The sequence below is a fragment of the Zosterops lateralis genome (assembly GCF_965231275.1).
Source record: "Zosterops lateralis genome assembly, chromosome: 14".
NCBI lineage: Eukaryota > Metazoa > Chordata > Aves > Passeriformes > Zosteropidae > Zosterops > Zosterops lateralis.
This window is the reverse complement of record NC_139774.1, coordinates 13,030,539-13,045,537: the sequence shown is the minus strand read 5'-3', so window position 1 is coordinate 13,045,537 and position 14,999 is coordinate 13,030,539. Positions and strand designations below refer to the sequence as shown.

The following is a 14,999-nucleotide window of genomic DNA, read 5'->3' as shown; positions in this document are numbered from 1 at the left end:
TCCAAGAGGAGCAGTGGCCACACTCCAGGCTCATGGTGCCTCCCAGATGCCAAAGAGCAGCTCCAAGCCTGACTGCAGTCCTGCTGAGCACACACAGCTAAGGGAAAAGGGAGTGAAAATAGGGAAGGAATTTTTTAAAAAAATTAGATGGTTGAACATATAAATAGACTAGACTCCTAAAAAAAGTTTTCACAAATTAAGATGAGTTTCAAGGTAACAAGGTAGTCTTGGAAGATGAAGCTGAAATCCAAAATCTCCGTAATGACCACCCAAGGGAAAATCAGTTCCCATACACATTCCTCAGAACAAAATCGTCTCCTTGAAATGCACTGCAGCCAAGGATGTATTTACACAGCCTCCTGAACAACCACTCCCTAAACCAGACTGTGTTTAATGTAAAAACCATAAGGTTCACTTTGCAAATGTCATTGCCATATTGGGTCAAAAATATCCAAATACTTGGGCTGAAAGCTGCTGTTGCCCCTCCCAGTGACAGGTGCAGATTTTGCCTGGTTACTCTGAGAAGGATGCTCAGTTTTCACATCTTGCCACTGTATAGACATACAACACCATAAGGTAGAGGGCCCAGCTGGGTTAACACCTCCAGAACAACCCTGATGTTTGGAGATTGCAGTATTTTCAGTGCTGCCACAACCAGCTTTATTATTGTACCAACACAGTGCTTTGCATGTAACTCATGCTTTGGAGATGACTGATGCTGCAGTTCTCTTCTTCAACAAGGGACAACATTTGTTCTAAAACACTGTCATTCATACCAAAGTAATCTTAAAAACAAGTAAGAACAGGCTGTCACTCAATATGCAAATAATTGAATGCTGAAACGTGAGTTTTATGTGAATTTCAAGCTCTTAGCCACAATCACTGATTTTTGTCAAGTTCAGCCACGAAATAAGATAAACCCTGTGTGGTGTGCACCCTCTCCTCTGTGCACACAGCCAGCCCCAAGTACACCACAAGATGTTGCTTTTAAATGACATTCAGCAATTAAGTCACAGCCTCCTGCACACAGTAAGCTTCAAATGTCTTGAATAATTTTTAAATTTCCATTGCTGCAAAGGGTTGAAAAGGTAAGAATCCTGCCATATCTGACATTAAGGGAAAGGCTGAGAAATCCACGGTATCAGTTTGTTCCAGAAGCACATAAATGCAAACAATTAGTTTGTTTTAGAGGTGCTCTTTTACAGGTGTTTTCTAGATAAGTAATAGGAGCTCTGCAGAAAAGGACCTGGGAGTCCTTGGGCACAAACTGAAGCACAGGAAATGCTGTTTAAGCATAAGGTATTTTTTAATTACATTTTTTTTCAAACTAGGTCACTGACAGAGTGACTGAACAGCAGAACAGGTTCCCCAGAGGCATTATGGAGTCTCCATCCTTGGAGATTTTCAAAATTTGAGTGAATAATAAGATCTGGAGAAACTTGTTGTAGCTGAGCAGTGGGGTTGGGTTAGATGCTCTCCAGATGTCCTTTCCAAACTCAACTATTTTTGATTCTGTACCTGTTCCAGTCCCACCTGCAGCTGTAAGAGATCTCTCTTCCAAAACAAAGGAGTTTGCCTTCTGCCTTTCACCAGGAGTATCTGATGTTCCTGCTGTGCTGGGCTACCAGCAAATACCAGGTGAAAAGAAAAGAACATTCTGACGAGCATCCTGCAAAGGGAACATGCCATCCTCTGCTCCTCCAGCTCAGGGCTGATTTCATTTATTACTGAGTGACAGAGGACAGCTTTTACATCTGTTCATGCAGACACAGAGACAGCTTTTACAGCAGAGGTGTCCACGAGCTACAAGAATTAGGTGGAGACCAACAATTCATTTCGTACAAGACAGACACTAGAGCTGAACAGCTCCATTTCTCACCACAGCAATTCAGGCCCAGGGACTGAGGCAGACCCTGAAGAACCATGAACTGCCTCTGCCTGTTGCCAGCTATCAATAACAAAATGCCATCAGAGCTGATAGAGAAACCTGCAGTGTTACAGACTGACCTGCAATTCCACTTCAGTTCTCCTCCTCCCATTTCTGTGATAAAATAGAACCAAATTCCCACTCATGGTAATTACATATTCAAAAAGCAAACAAATTTCACATGACAGCCCCCAGGAGAAAGCTGATATACATGGAAAAAACATTTTAGTTTACTTAGGGCCATTCTGGTAACAACAGGCTTGGAGGGATGCAATTAGTACCCTGCAAGCCAGCATATGAAAAGGTTTAATTTAACCTATCAGACCTAAAGAATAGCTATAGAAGTTAAAAGTGAAGCCACAAATTCACACAGCTAGGAATTTTTACGATCAGGAGCTCTAGAGTGGTAATTCACATGTGTTACATTCTGATTTCTGCTTATCCAGAAGGGCAGGCATTATTTTAGACCACCCTGCAATAGCTGAGGTTTATCAAACCCATGGAGGTTGGTCTGTGGCTTTCCAGCAGGTCTCTGTACCACGCAGGAAGAAGCAGCCAAGGCTGGGCAGGTTAATTCTTATTCTCCAACAATTGTTTGCTGTCTCCTCTTCAAGAGAATCTATTTTCTCCTGCCCAGAAAATCTCAACTAAAGTTTTGAACTGGGGAGAAAGTTCTTACATCACTCTCAATCAAGTTTGTGGGGGGAAAAAAGCATTACAGCAGTCTTAATGCAATGTTACACTGACAGCAGAGACTGACAATGGAGAAAGTAAAAAATAGCCCTGCAATATCCACTCTGCTGTGACCAGTGGCACATGATGGAAAGCAGCTCCTTTTAAATCAACCCAACCTACCAAGGGAATCCCCATAGAGGAAGATTTGAGTGTCAGGAGGGAGATTCTGGAGGTGACAATATGGTCTGCAGCTCAAGGCAAAGGGGATGGAACCACCACACTGAGTGACCCCAGGGACAGGCAGCCTTTCCCACAGCACTCTGCCTGACACAGAATCCTGCACAGAATTTGGGTGAGGTAAGGCTTGAGACTTTTTTTTAGATTTGGACCATTTGCATTATACTGCAGGCATACAAAAAAAGAACACAAACCATTCCAGACAGAAGTTGTTCCAGCACATTTTGACTTTCCAAGTACAAAGCAAAGGAAACATTTAAAAAACATGACTCGTAAAGCTTTTGCTGCTCCCTGTTAAGATTTGCTGTCATCAGGACAGCATTTTTTGGATGAAAAATGTTTATTGCTAAAGGTCACAGAGTTGTCTCTTTCAAACAAATTAAGAAATAAATGGCTGCTGACACTTCCAGATGATGATTCATCTGTCCAGGAGCTCCAATAACACACAGCCACAGCTGCCCCTCAGGTTTGCTGCAGACCACAGCAGCCACCACCTAACCCAGAAATCTGTCTTCACTCTCCTGTCACTCTGTCAGCCAACTTCTCAGCCCCTCTTTGCAGACACACCAAAAATTCCTTACACTCAAGCTTAAAACCAGATGAAAAACATATGAAAATAACATCTCTCAGGAAAACCACTGTTTGCAGTAGCCAGGTTTCCACACTCACTATTGCTATTATTACCAAAGTCCTTTTTTCTTCATGTGCAGCAAAGTTTCTCTGTGTATGAGATACAGGGATAAAAAAGGCTGATGGTTCAGCACCAATATCACCATTCCCAAAAACCAGTGAAACAGCAGGACAAGAGAGAAACATTCCAGCACCTCAAGGGCAGCTGGCAAACCCCAGCACATTTAACCCCAGCACAGGTCAGCACACAAGAAATGCTGGCAAGAGAGAGACAGAGTCTCCTTGCCAGGGAAGGTCAAGCTTTGAAGATTATTCTTTAAAGAGTTATTAAAGTTCTAGAGATCTGTTTAGACAACCCTCAAGTGAAAGGCCAGCATGAGATACTGCAGAGATATCCAGTGTTTTATCCTGACACAGCAACATCTCGATAAAAAAAAATAATAATAGATTTTTATTGAGTGATTATCCTTTCCATGTTTGGCTTTTCAGTGAGGTTTATGGCGACTATTTACTGATCTCTTCAGGGAAGGAGATGACATTTACTGCTTGTACTTTGCCCCTCTGATCTCAGATATGGCCTCTACTGTCACTGCATCCAACAGTGATTCTGTAACTTTAAAAGAAAGATGCTGCTACAAATTTAGGGGACTATTATTTCAAACAGAAGCACAGAATTCTTGAAGACAACACAAGAATAATTTGCAGACAATGCAGACAAGCAATCATTTATGATTCGCAAAGAAAAAAATCAAGAAATTTCTTCTCATTCTTTTTACTGCTCTCCAGTTCTGTGGCACAGCTGTGATGATCATCAGCTTGGACACAGAGCTCTTATTAGCTGCCCAATTTAATCATAAGAAACAGATAACCAGAGCAGTTGCCTAACGGTCCAAATCCAAGAATGTGCTCTTTTCAAACAGAAAACACATAAGCAAAAGTTTTCCTGGAACTTCTGCTCCTTCATGCATTTCAGTTTGAGGCATTAAACTATCAATTCTCACTTACTGGTTGAAGTTTAGGTTTTGGGCAGGTTTTTTGTTTGTTTTAAACAATGGATAAATTACAACCAGAAATTTGTAACCATCAGCCTTTCAAGTCAAGATCTTGTGATCAGGATTTAAGAGCCCCCTAAGACTAAGGGTCCATTTAAGCCCATTGAGGGATGTGGAAGCCAACCCCAGTGTGGTTAAGGAAGAAAAGTGCAGATACAGAACTGACAGCACTGAAGGAAAGATGTTTCATCCTAACCAGCAATTGTCCCAGTGTGCAGAAATCAACTGTGCTAGCAGGAAAATACTGGTTTTAAAAAAAAAAAAAAAAACAAGCAAAGCCCCACACCAATTTTTATTAACACCCTCTCTTCCCTTGACAATTTAGCTCACTGTCCAGCACCTGGAGTCTTTTACATCCATTTATAAATAGATGCTGTACAGAAATGAGTCTCAGGTACATCTTGCAACCTTTGTATAAAAGATGGATGACCAAGGGAGAAGAGTTTTTGTCTTATCAGAGGCAGGGGGAACACAGAAGAAAGAGCTGGACAAACAGTACAGGTGCAGATTGAGGGGCAGGGGTGGAGCCAGGAGTGCTCTCTTTCACCTGGTCAGGGCACATCTAAAGAACAAGGAAAACAGACCCACAGGAAACTAGATTTCATTACTTCCACTTCTCTGAAAAGAAATCTGTTTGTACAATTCACTTGTGGTTACAGCATGAGCTTTTCTAATTTGCTTCGAGACTGAGTAGCAATAAAAAGATCTTGTTAGGAGGGTGGGTTTTCCTTCTCCTCACCTTAGCCTGAAAATCCTCTAAAGAAATACTTATTTCATGTAGCATTGATTTGTTCAATGCAGCACACCTTGCTTGCAAACTAATGAGAGAACTTTGAACCAAGTACTGCAGCTGATGATGGGTAGTGTCTGTTTGGAAGCCAGTATAGGTCAGAACACTAAATATTCACAAGCTTGTTTCCAAGCTCATTTAGGAGCTTCCTACATGTCAGGTTTCTGGAGATGTATCCTTTAGGATCTGTACAGAAAGCTCTTTTGCCTCACTTGAGTAATACCAGTGGCTTGAACTCTGCAGCTCATAAAGCTAAATGGTCTTAGTAACTTTAAAGGAGAAAATAGAGTTACTAGGTCTGACCATAACCCCTCAAAGTCACTGCACCCACTTGAACACCAGTCAGAGGACTTCCCATGGGATTCTCCACCTATGAAATGTCTACATAACAGAGGCATTGATTGCCTTCCCTTGCCTTTTCCACCACAGCAAGGGTGGAAAACACAAGGCAAAGTGAAGCTTAATTTACATCAGGCACCATTTAAATGGCTCAGAGAAAAAGATCTCAGCAACTACATGCACACATTGCTGCTGCAATGACAAGGGGTTGTTCCATTCGTGGTGATGTGTGGTGCCAGTGACTCCACACCTCTGCAGACAGCACTTCAACCCAATCTAAAGTGACTGCTCCAGGCAGGGCAGTATAAAATAGTGAGGGAAGCTCCCAAGCAAGAGAGAGAAAAGGTTTGGATGCTGCACATTTACTTTTCAGGAGCACAAAACTCATGAGAAAGGCAAGCCAAATCATAAGCAGTCTCAGGTGGAAACCTTTTATCATGGATTCTTTTACATGTTCTGCGTCAAGAAAGAAAAAAGAAAAAGGCATGCAGAATGTAAGGAGTGAGCTATTCCTGACTCTTGGCTTTTTTTTATTTTTATTTCAAGAGTCAACATTTAACATTTTATGTTAAGGGCTACAAAGGCCCTTAGCTGAATATTAAAACCACCTTCCCTGGCTTTTCCTATTGCCCAGAACACAGGACAGTCCATGGCAGCAGCAGCTAAACCAGCACACCCTGAGCATGGAGAACATGAGTTTTCTGTTTTCAAATGTGCCACAGCGAGATTCCCCTGAGCTCTCCTGCTGGCAGGTAAAAAACCTCAGGTCATTATACACATATCTGCAAGTGCATTGATCCCTCAGGTGGGGAAGCCACATACAAACCTCTATCACTGAAGTCATCCACCAGCACGATCTCTGCCACCAGCTCAGGCGGGGAGCGGTTCAGGACGCTGTGCACCGTCCGCAGCAGGGAGGACCATCCTTCGTTGTGGAAGGGGATTATCACACTGGTGTTTGGGAGCTTCTCCAGGTACAGCTTGTTCTTGCAGCTGGACACAGACAGAGCAAGTCAGAAGGCGCTGCCAGAACACACCAAAAAACACCCAAAATGGCCAGCATTTCCATATTAATTACCAGCAAGCAACTTAGTTCATTCTTTACTCCTCAAAATGATGCAGAGTCCATTAATTTTCTTAATTTTGTAATTGGGGTGATGAATTCTTGCTTTGTAGGATTGGTTTCAAGGTAGTTTCATAAATTCTGCAGTGTGAAGTGCAGTGTTTACTTTCCTGCAGGTGTTGCCATAAGTGAACTTTACACCTTGTTAAAGAGGTAACCAACCTCTAAGGCCACACAGCGACTCAATGTAGCTAAAAAACACCCAGTAGCTCTTCAGTGGGGGTCAAAAATCCCCATCCTGGAGCCCCCTGTGTCCAGAACAAACCAGTGATAGCTGTGTGAACGGAGGTGTGTGGAGGGAACAATGACAGTGCCAGCAGGACAAGTGCCCCGGAGCAGGGCAGGGAGGTCTCCCTGTCCCTTGCACAGCCCCCAAGCTGCTGTGCAGGCTGTGCCCTGCCAGGCCCCTGGGGACTCTCACTCCCTGCACAATTCCAGGCAGTAATTCCTTCCCCGGCCCCCGGAAGGGCAGATGGGAATGAAAGCAGATCTGGCAGCAGCAGCTTTTTCCTGGTACCTTTCCCAGGGCACAGAGAAGGATGCACCTATGTCATACAAGCTCAGTACATCTGTGCCTACAGGAAGTTACTCTGGTGCTTGTGTGAGAAGACAGTAACTTATTCTGGGTGTAATGAATTGTCCTGGGGTGCTGCCAAGAGCCTGCAGGCTGTGGCTGCAATGCACAGATGCAAGATGCAAACTGAAGCTGCAGGGACTGCTCTCATCCAGCCCTTGGCATTGCCATCTTAACCTTCTTCCAACAGCTACTAGCTACAGTTCTGTTCCAATATGAACCAAGAGCCCTTGAATTATTTCTAACTCTTCTTAAACTGGAATTCTCATTTTCTGACTAACTTTAACAAGTGGGAAACTTTAGCTATTAAGTTTAACCATTAAGCGTGGAGAGAAATTGCTTCCCTCCAGCTACTGTATCTACAATTGCTTTACAAGACCTGCAAAATTAGTATTTAATATTAAAGACCCTAGAGGAGCTTAAAGGAAATGTTATCAGGGGAAGACACGACTGTTGAAACAAACAATTGTATGTGTGCACCAGGCAGATCCAGTACATGCTGTGCCCCAGCTCCCTGAGTCCCACAATTAACAGAAAGCAGTGCTGACACACTATTTGGTTTATTAAAATCCACACAAACCATCTCACACATCAGCTGCTTCTTTGTCCTTCCCCACCCAGGGCAGCTTTGGGAGAAGTCCAGGTGTGGCCCCAAAGCTTAGGGCAAGGCAGATGATGCATTTTTCCCCAGAACACCTTCTCCTCACACTCCCTGCTGCATGTGGGCACGTCTCCAAACTCTCTTTTACCTCACTGCATGTAAGAGGCTCTAAAACACAGCTTCCTTCTTTCTGGAATGCTCTTTATGGACTTGTGACTTTATGACTAGGTCTCAGCCTAACTTTGTTATAAAGTGCCCTCATCAGCCTCTCCAGTAACACAAACCATATCATTTCATGTATATCTTTTTTAATGGGCACAGAGAATGCACTGCAGATCTTTCCAGTCATGAATTCTTTCACTGCACATCCCCACTATGGGTAACCCTGCTCCCTGCCCAGCTAATCCCAGCACCATTTAAGGACATGCTGTTTATCCACTCCTCGAGGCCCCCACAATTGCAGGTTGCTGTGCTGGGGGAAAGGATGTGTCAAGCAACAAGCAAAGCACCATTAATCACAGCTTAAGTCGTTGGTGTCCCAGACACTTCACTTATTAATTTTATCTGAGGCTGGAGTTAGAAATTTCCCATTTTAAAATAGTTTAAATAGCAGAATTAGCAACACTTCAGGAAACACTGAAGCAGGTGAGGGAACACATTAAACCCTCAGATAATGAAATAGTGGCATTGTCTGATGTCTAAGTTCTCAGAGCCCAAGGCACACCCTGTAAATGGTGGCCAGGTGGAATTTAGATTTGCAAACTCAAACTGTATTTCCTGGAATTTGAGCATGGGCTGATCCACAAGCATCTTCACTTACCTGATTTATCTCTATGTTTAAACATTTCAGCTGCATGCCTAAAATATTTATGGAGCTACACTCACTACTTTGTTTTATGTGTTTATATTGAGAGAGGTTGTCAAGCCAGTGTATTTGATTAGTTTGCTGCGACAGCTGAAGAGGTAATATCTCAATTGTGCAGTTAACAAATTATAAAACTTGACTTCTGGAACTTGTATCTCATGAATAAAGTAGATGTTGAATTCAGATTTACTAAATTGTGATAAACAGAGGTTTACACAAAAGAATCTTAGATTCAAATGTCTAACAATGCTTTCAGATTAAGAACCTCACAAACAGTATTTAAAACCCTCTCATAAACAAGGACTAAGTCCTAACTTTTACTAGAGGAAAAACCTGTGGCTTGACCAAAATCCAGTTCAACACCATCCTACAGCATAATGTCCAAAACCAGATGAACTCTAAAGTCAGCATTCAATTGGAACTCATTTCTACTTGTAAGCCCTGATGAGGCTGCTTTTATGAGGAAGATATCCACAAAAATAATCCCCAAACCAGGTAAAACTCTTCCTACACAGAACTCTTCATACATAGTTGAGTGAAGCTACTCACATCTTCTTCTGCTCCTGAAAATTCCAGTCATTTCCAGCTAGTGACCAACATAAGAACTGTAACCTCTGGGTTACATTAAAGATTTCTTCTGAGCAGGGTTGCAAGTTTGTGCTAATTTTAAGTCTTTTGATCAAAACCTGGTTTTTTTTTCCCAGATTTGATCTCTTCTATTTCTCACTGAAATTACTATACACCATCCTTTATTAAGGAAATATTAAGGACCCAGCTGTGCAAGGATTGTATTTTATGAACAAAGGTACAAGACTCTATTAAAAAAAAGAACACATTTCTGTTGAGGTGGTAATTTAGGGCTTGCAAACCTTCACTTGTAGAAATACAAACTGTATACTCACTTTGGGTGCCTGATGTCTGGAAGGGAACGATTCAGAGAAATTTTATCACTCACAAAGATATTAAAGCCATTTTCCCTGTATGCCTGGTCCACTCGCTCTGCGTCAGTCATGGGGTAAGGTTTGCCCTGTTCTCCATTTCCTGTGGATAGACAGAAAGTAAATACAGATCACTGCTGCTAATTAGTGCTTAATGGACCAGAAACTAATCCATATAGCAAAAAAAGGAGCATCTTATAGTCCTTTGAACGTTACTTATTAGTTTTGTGCTCTGTCTCATATTTAGCACCGGGTCAACCACATCAATTTAGCAATTTTATCTGATAAGCAGTTCTGCTACAAACCACTCAGCTGTGCAAATTGAAGGTAAAAGTCTTCCTTCGAACACCAGAAACAGACGAAGGGGTTTTGGCAACACAGATCCTCTGTGGAAGATCTACAGAATGCCTTTTGTTTCACACTGGGAAGAATCCATGTGGTTTGAGTATCTCAGCACTGCTGGAATTCTCAGCACAGATGGATTTGTGCTCTTGCACTGAGGGGCAGAGCCCTTGCAAACACATCACTGTGAAGCTGTGACATTCTAAATGGGCCTTATTTGCAATGCAAGACAAACCCCAGAATTATGGAATGGGCTTGCATGAATGTTATAGTCCAGAATGTTTTTTTCTTATTTTTCCTTTATGGATTCTCCTTTTTTTTTTTTTTTTTTTTTGGTTGGTTGGTTTTGTTTTTGTGGAGGGGATGTAAGCTTTTTATAAACCAACTTTCCACCTATCATAAAACACCAAGATTTAAGTAATATATTTGCACCTCAAAATAGTTATTGTGGAATCGAAGAAAAAGGAATTTAATTGGGATTAACACAGTTAAAAGATTAACAGATGAATTTGCTTTACTGCTGCATCATGTCAAGAACATCACCTGCACCCTAAAGTTGAACATGTTGTTTTACACTCAGCCTAGCAAATAAAATCAAAGTTAAAATCTGTATTAAAACATTTTTATAGCAATCTTACATACCTACACGCTCAGAGTCCCTCCTTATGGCTTCTTTGTTATGCCAGTCCTTTTTCCTCTGTCCATCAGCAAAGTAAGGGTCTTTCTTTTGCCTCACGTAAGATGCCTTTAAAACAAAAAATTGGATATATAATAAATACACAAGAAATGAAACCTTTCCTCAGCAGCCTCCCTTTCCTGTAAGAGGAAATTAAACATCTCCCTTAAGGCAAGATCATTACAAGGAAGTGGTTTTTAGCCTGAAAAGGGTGAGGGAGGAAGTGAGTTTTGCTTGTCTTAGAACTTTATCTGCATCTGTTAAGTGATATTTTTCCAGGGCACCATCACATATGCAGAACAGTATTTCTTAATCAGAGAACCTATTAAAAACTCCCATTTTCATTTTGAAAACATCCAATGCATCTTACAGCCTTTTTGTTAATTAAATAGGATGTAATGGGAGACCTATTGCAGGATCATTATTAATGAGACGCTACCACACCTGAATAAAATCAAAATAAGATTTAAAAGGTCATTTATTAAGACTCTTGCTGCTGAACCCAATTAGAGATTCTATTTCATTATGTTGTCGCTGAAATTCAAAAGCCATGGCTGCTTTGAAAACAAGTCAGTAAATGAAGATCCCCAGTAATCCAACATCTCCAGCTCACCCCTGACTGCACAGGATGGAGACTCACATTTGCTGAAGAAAGAGGAGCCATGAGAGGCACTGCAAAAGCCTTATTGATTCACATCATGCAGGAGAAGGCAAGTGCAGCCCCAGAGCAGCTGAGCTGGTGGAAAACCACACACTCCTGTCATGGAAAGGCTCATCTGAACTCACCAAACATAAATATCAAACTGATTTGCTTAACCTGCCTTGTGGTTTTCCAGCTGTCCCACTAAACACCACTGTTCTCCTGCAAATTCCTACCTGGTGATAACGCTACCCCTTCTAATCATTCCCACTAAATAACCCACACTGGAGCACACTACCATCCTGTGAAATTTATGCCTCTGTTTTGCAAGAACAATTCTGTGCCAGGCCAGCTCACTGACCAGTCTCCTCCTCTGCCAGGAAAAGTCCTGGAAAGCTCTCACAGACCAGAGCACCTCCTTGCCAGGAGAGTTTTGCCAACTTTCTGAGCCTTCTGCACAAGTATCATAATGGGCACAGGAACAACTGGCAAGTCTGAAATATCTATATTTTATGTCTCTTTCGTCTCTTGTTTATAGTGTTCTGAACTGAATGCACACACCAGGAGAATTGCTGACAGTGCCACTGTCCCTCCTGCCATTTGCTGGGATTGAACATGTGAAAACCCTTTAAAAAAGCAGTTGCTCTGGAAACCCCACCCACCACAGAACAGAGCACGGCCAGAGTGTCCAGGGACTAGATCCAGAAGGAAGAGCACACAGTGCAACTCTGAACCTCTCAACACCCACTGTGCTTGTGGGAACCCAGCACCCCAAACCTGTACAAAGTGAGCAGGGAATTCAGGAGAAAAAGAGAACTGAGACCCCTCAGCAAACAGACATATCCAATCTGTCTAACAGAGCATTGCTAAGAGTGCTTCAATCCCATCTCTTTCTGGGACTTGAGCAACTTAAACTAGAACTGCAGAGGCACCTCCCTTCCCTCTGAACTCTGAAAACATCCCTTGGAAATCCCTGTCCATTGCTGCAGGTCCCCATGGAGACTGCTCTCTGTGCTGGTTTTGGCTGGGGTAGAGTCAATTCTCTTTGCAGGAGCTGCTATGGGGCTGTGATTTGGCTTTGTGCTGCAAAGTGTTGATAAAACAGGGATGTTTTTGTTGCTGCTGGACAGGACCTACAAGTCAAGCCCTTTTTTGCTTTGCCCTGAGAGAGGAAGGTGGCACTGCATGGGAAGGTGGGAGGGGACACAGCCAGGAATGGATTCCCTGGTTTGTTTTGCTTTGCGGGGTTTTTGCTTTACTTTTTAAACTCTTTATCTCAACCCATGGGTTTTCTCACTTCTACTCTGCCAGTTCTCACCCCCACCCCACGGCGGGGGCTGAGCTGCCAGCTGGGATACAACCACCACTCATTCCTTCTGAAATACACTAACAGGATGGATCTGGAGCTGTCCTCCACAACAGCTCCCAGGAGACAGGAGAGACATTTGAAATACACCCCAAAGGATTCACACCAACATCTCCAGAACCCTCTGAGGGAAGCCACAGCACTGGGCTAGTTCAGGAGGGGCATCTCTCACCATTACACGGCTGTCCCACCACAGCAGCAGCCTAAAAGCCATTAAAAAGCACTTGCAGCCATCCCTGCTCAGTGTGTGCATCCCCAGGCTCTGGGCTGGAGTGATCCTTGTGTTTGTGTGCTCAGTGTGGGATAATGTGTACAGGGAAGTAAATTTTCTGCACAGCTCCAAGCCATTCTTCAGAGGGGTCAGCAATGTGCATGTAAACATCCTCAGAGCAAACAACAACCTAATGCAAGCAATTTAAACCCTGAGACAGAGGGAAAGCAGGCAGCAGCACACCATCCTCCAGGGCTGTTAAAATAGAGGAAAACAAAAGAAGAAAAAAAAAATCACAGAGACTGCCACTGCATTATACACAGCACCAATCAGGCAGATGGACAGTGGAAAGTCAGGCACATAGATGTATTTCTCTCAGTCCCAGATAAATTTACACACAAAAGCATCTGTGAGCTGGCTTAAGCTAACCCTGTCAGGGCCACACATGTCAGTAATTTGTAAACTTTAAATTAAGCAAGAGGGAAAACTATGAAGCACATGCTTCAGTTATTCAGACCTCTCTGAACTGCAGTGTGGGACTTCAGAGGTGCACAGAGCAAGAGTTATTGATCCAGAAGTCCTGGGAAAAGGCTCTGCACAGCTCTCAGTCTTGGAGACTTACAAGGATCAACACTTCTACATGGCAAAATGAAATGAGAACTGTGCAGGGTAAGTCATTATCAGCTCCTCTGCCTGCATGTGGTGCTCATGGTGTTGCTGCCCTGTACAACTAAGCACCAAAAGAGATTCACACAGGACAAGCACAACATGAACCTCTGCTGGATCAACATCAACCTCCAAACAGCTTTTAGAATCCTGAAGGGTAGGTGCAGTTGCAGGTCATGGCAGACATGCTGCACATCCTGGAGCTTTTTTTGGTCTTGGGCAGAGAAGTTACCTTAGTTCATCCAACACTGGAGTCCTCCATTACATTTAATTCAGCTTGGGTAAATGTTAAGAGGTGAGAGTATTTCTTACTGTATCCCTTGCAAGCAAACATCCAATGCTTACACTGGTTTTGCAGGTCGCTGTTAAAACACCGTAACTGCAAAGTGTGCTGTGAGTCACTGACAAGTTCTGTCAACAGTGTCTAAACATTCATTTTGAAGTGACTTTCAGTGCTAGAAGAGGAACATCAGTGTCTTTGCCTGGGTGACCTTGCCAGCTCTCACCATCTCCACAGCCCTGGAGGGAAGGTGTAGCTGCAGCAGCCCCATCAGCATCATATTTCTGGTTCAGAACCACACTTTCAACACCAACCTCATTTCAACAAACCACCAAAAAAAAAAAAAAAAAGTCAATGTGAACCATAAAACATTTGCTTTCCTCCTCCTCGACTGCAGTTCTTATCTCATGCCATCACTATCAGCAGAGCTGTATGTGAGGTTGTAGGCACGATGCCCCCATGGGCAGAGCAAGGATGTGCACATATATACTCAAAGACACTCTCACTGGCAAAATGGGCAGCGTGCTGACATTGATGTGATTTTGGAAGTTCTTTTCCCTCTTTCTTGCTTCCCCCCTCCCTGCCCCCCTCTTTGTAAAAGATGTCTGAGCTCCAGAAATCCAGACACGGCATACAGGGACCAGAATGTTGCTTTTTTTAGTGGTTTCCTTCAGGGATGCTGCATGGGATTTGACTCAATTATGCAAATTACATAACTTGATGATACTCCTTCAACAAATGTTCTAGACTGTGATATCAGAGCAATCTGTAAAACACAGCAAGTTTCCTAGGACTGACTTTTGCTTTAACTCTTAAACAAGCATCTCATTTATGGGAAGCTGTGTCATACGTGTAATGCTGTATTTCATCTCAATTTCCACTCTCATCCTAATTTCTCATTAATTCTAACTGCACAGCAGAAGGTAGAACATTTTTGTCCAAACCCTCCACCATATCCCCCCCCTTAATGTGCATTTTATCTGTGGAATGCAGTGACCATTGTTTGAACATTGCAGCTGTCAATTCTGCATGGTTATGGTAAATTCACATTATGGACATGGATTTCT

At 42.8% G+C, this 14,999-nt stretch overlaps 1 protein-coding gene across 1 annotated transcript in view; it reads right to left on the bottom strand.

Moving 5' to 3' along the window:
- The window catches only part of GALNT10 (polypeptide N-acetylgalactosaminyltransferase 10), a 44,431-nt gene extending 33,458 nt beyond the window's left edge, over positions 1–10,973 (bottom strand). Inside the window, exons 1-3 of the mRNA XM_083871427.1 lie at positions 10,736–10,973; positions 9,716–9,854; positions 6,477–6,643 (exon numbers count right to left, since the gene is read on the bottom strand). Of these exons, the coding sequence (XP_083727553.1) occupies positions 6,477–6,643; positions 9,716–9,825 (277 nt within the window). The 5' untranslated portion in view covers positions 9,826–9,854; positions 10,736–10,973. The remainder of the gene's footprint in view (positions 1–6,476; positions 6,644–9,715; positions 9,855–10,735) is intronic.
- Positions 10,974–14,999: the final 4,026 nt, after the last annotated feature.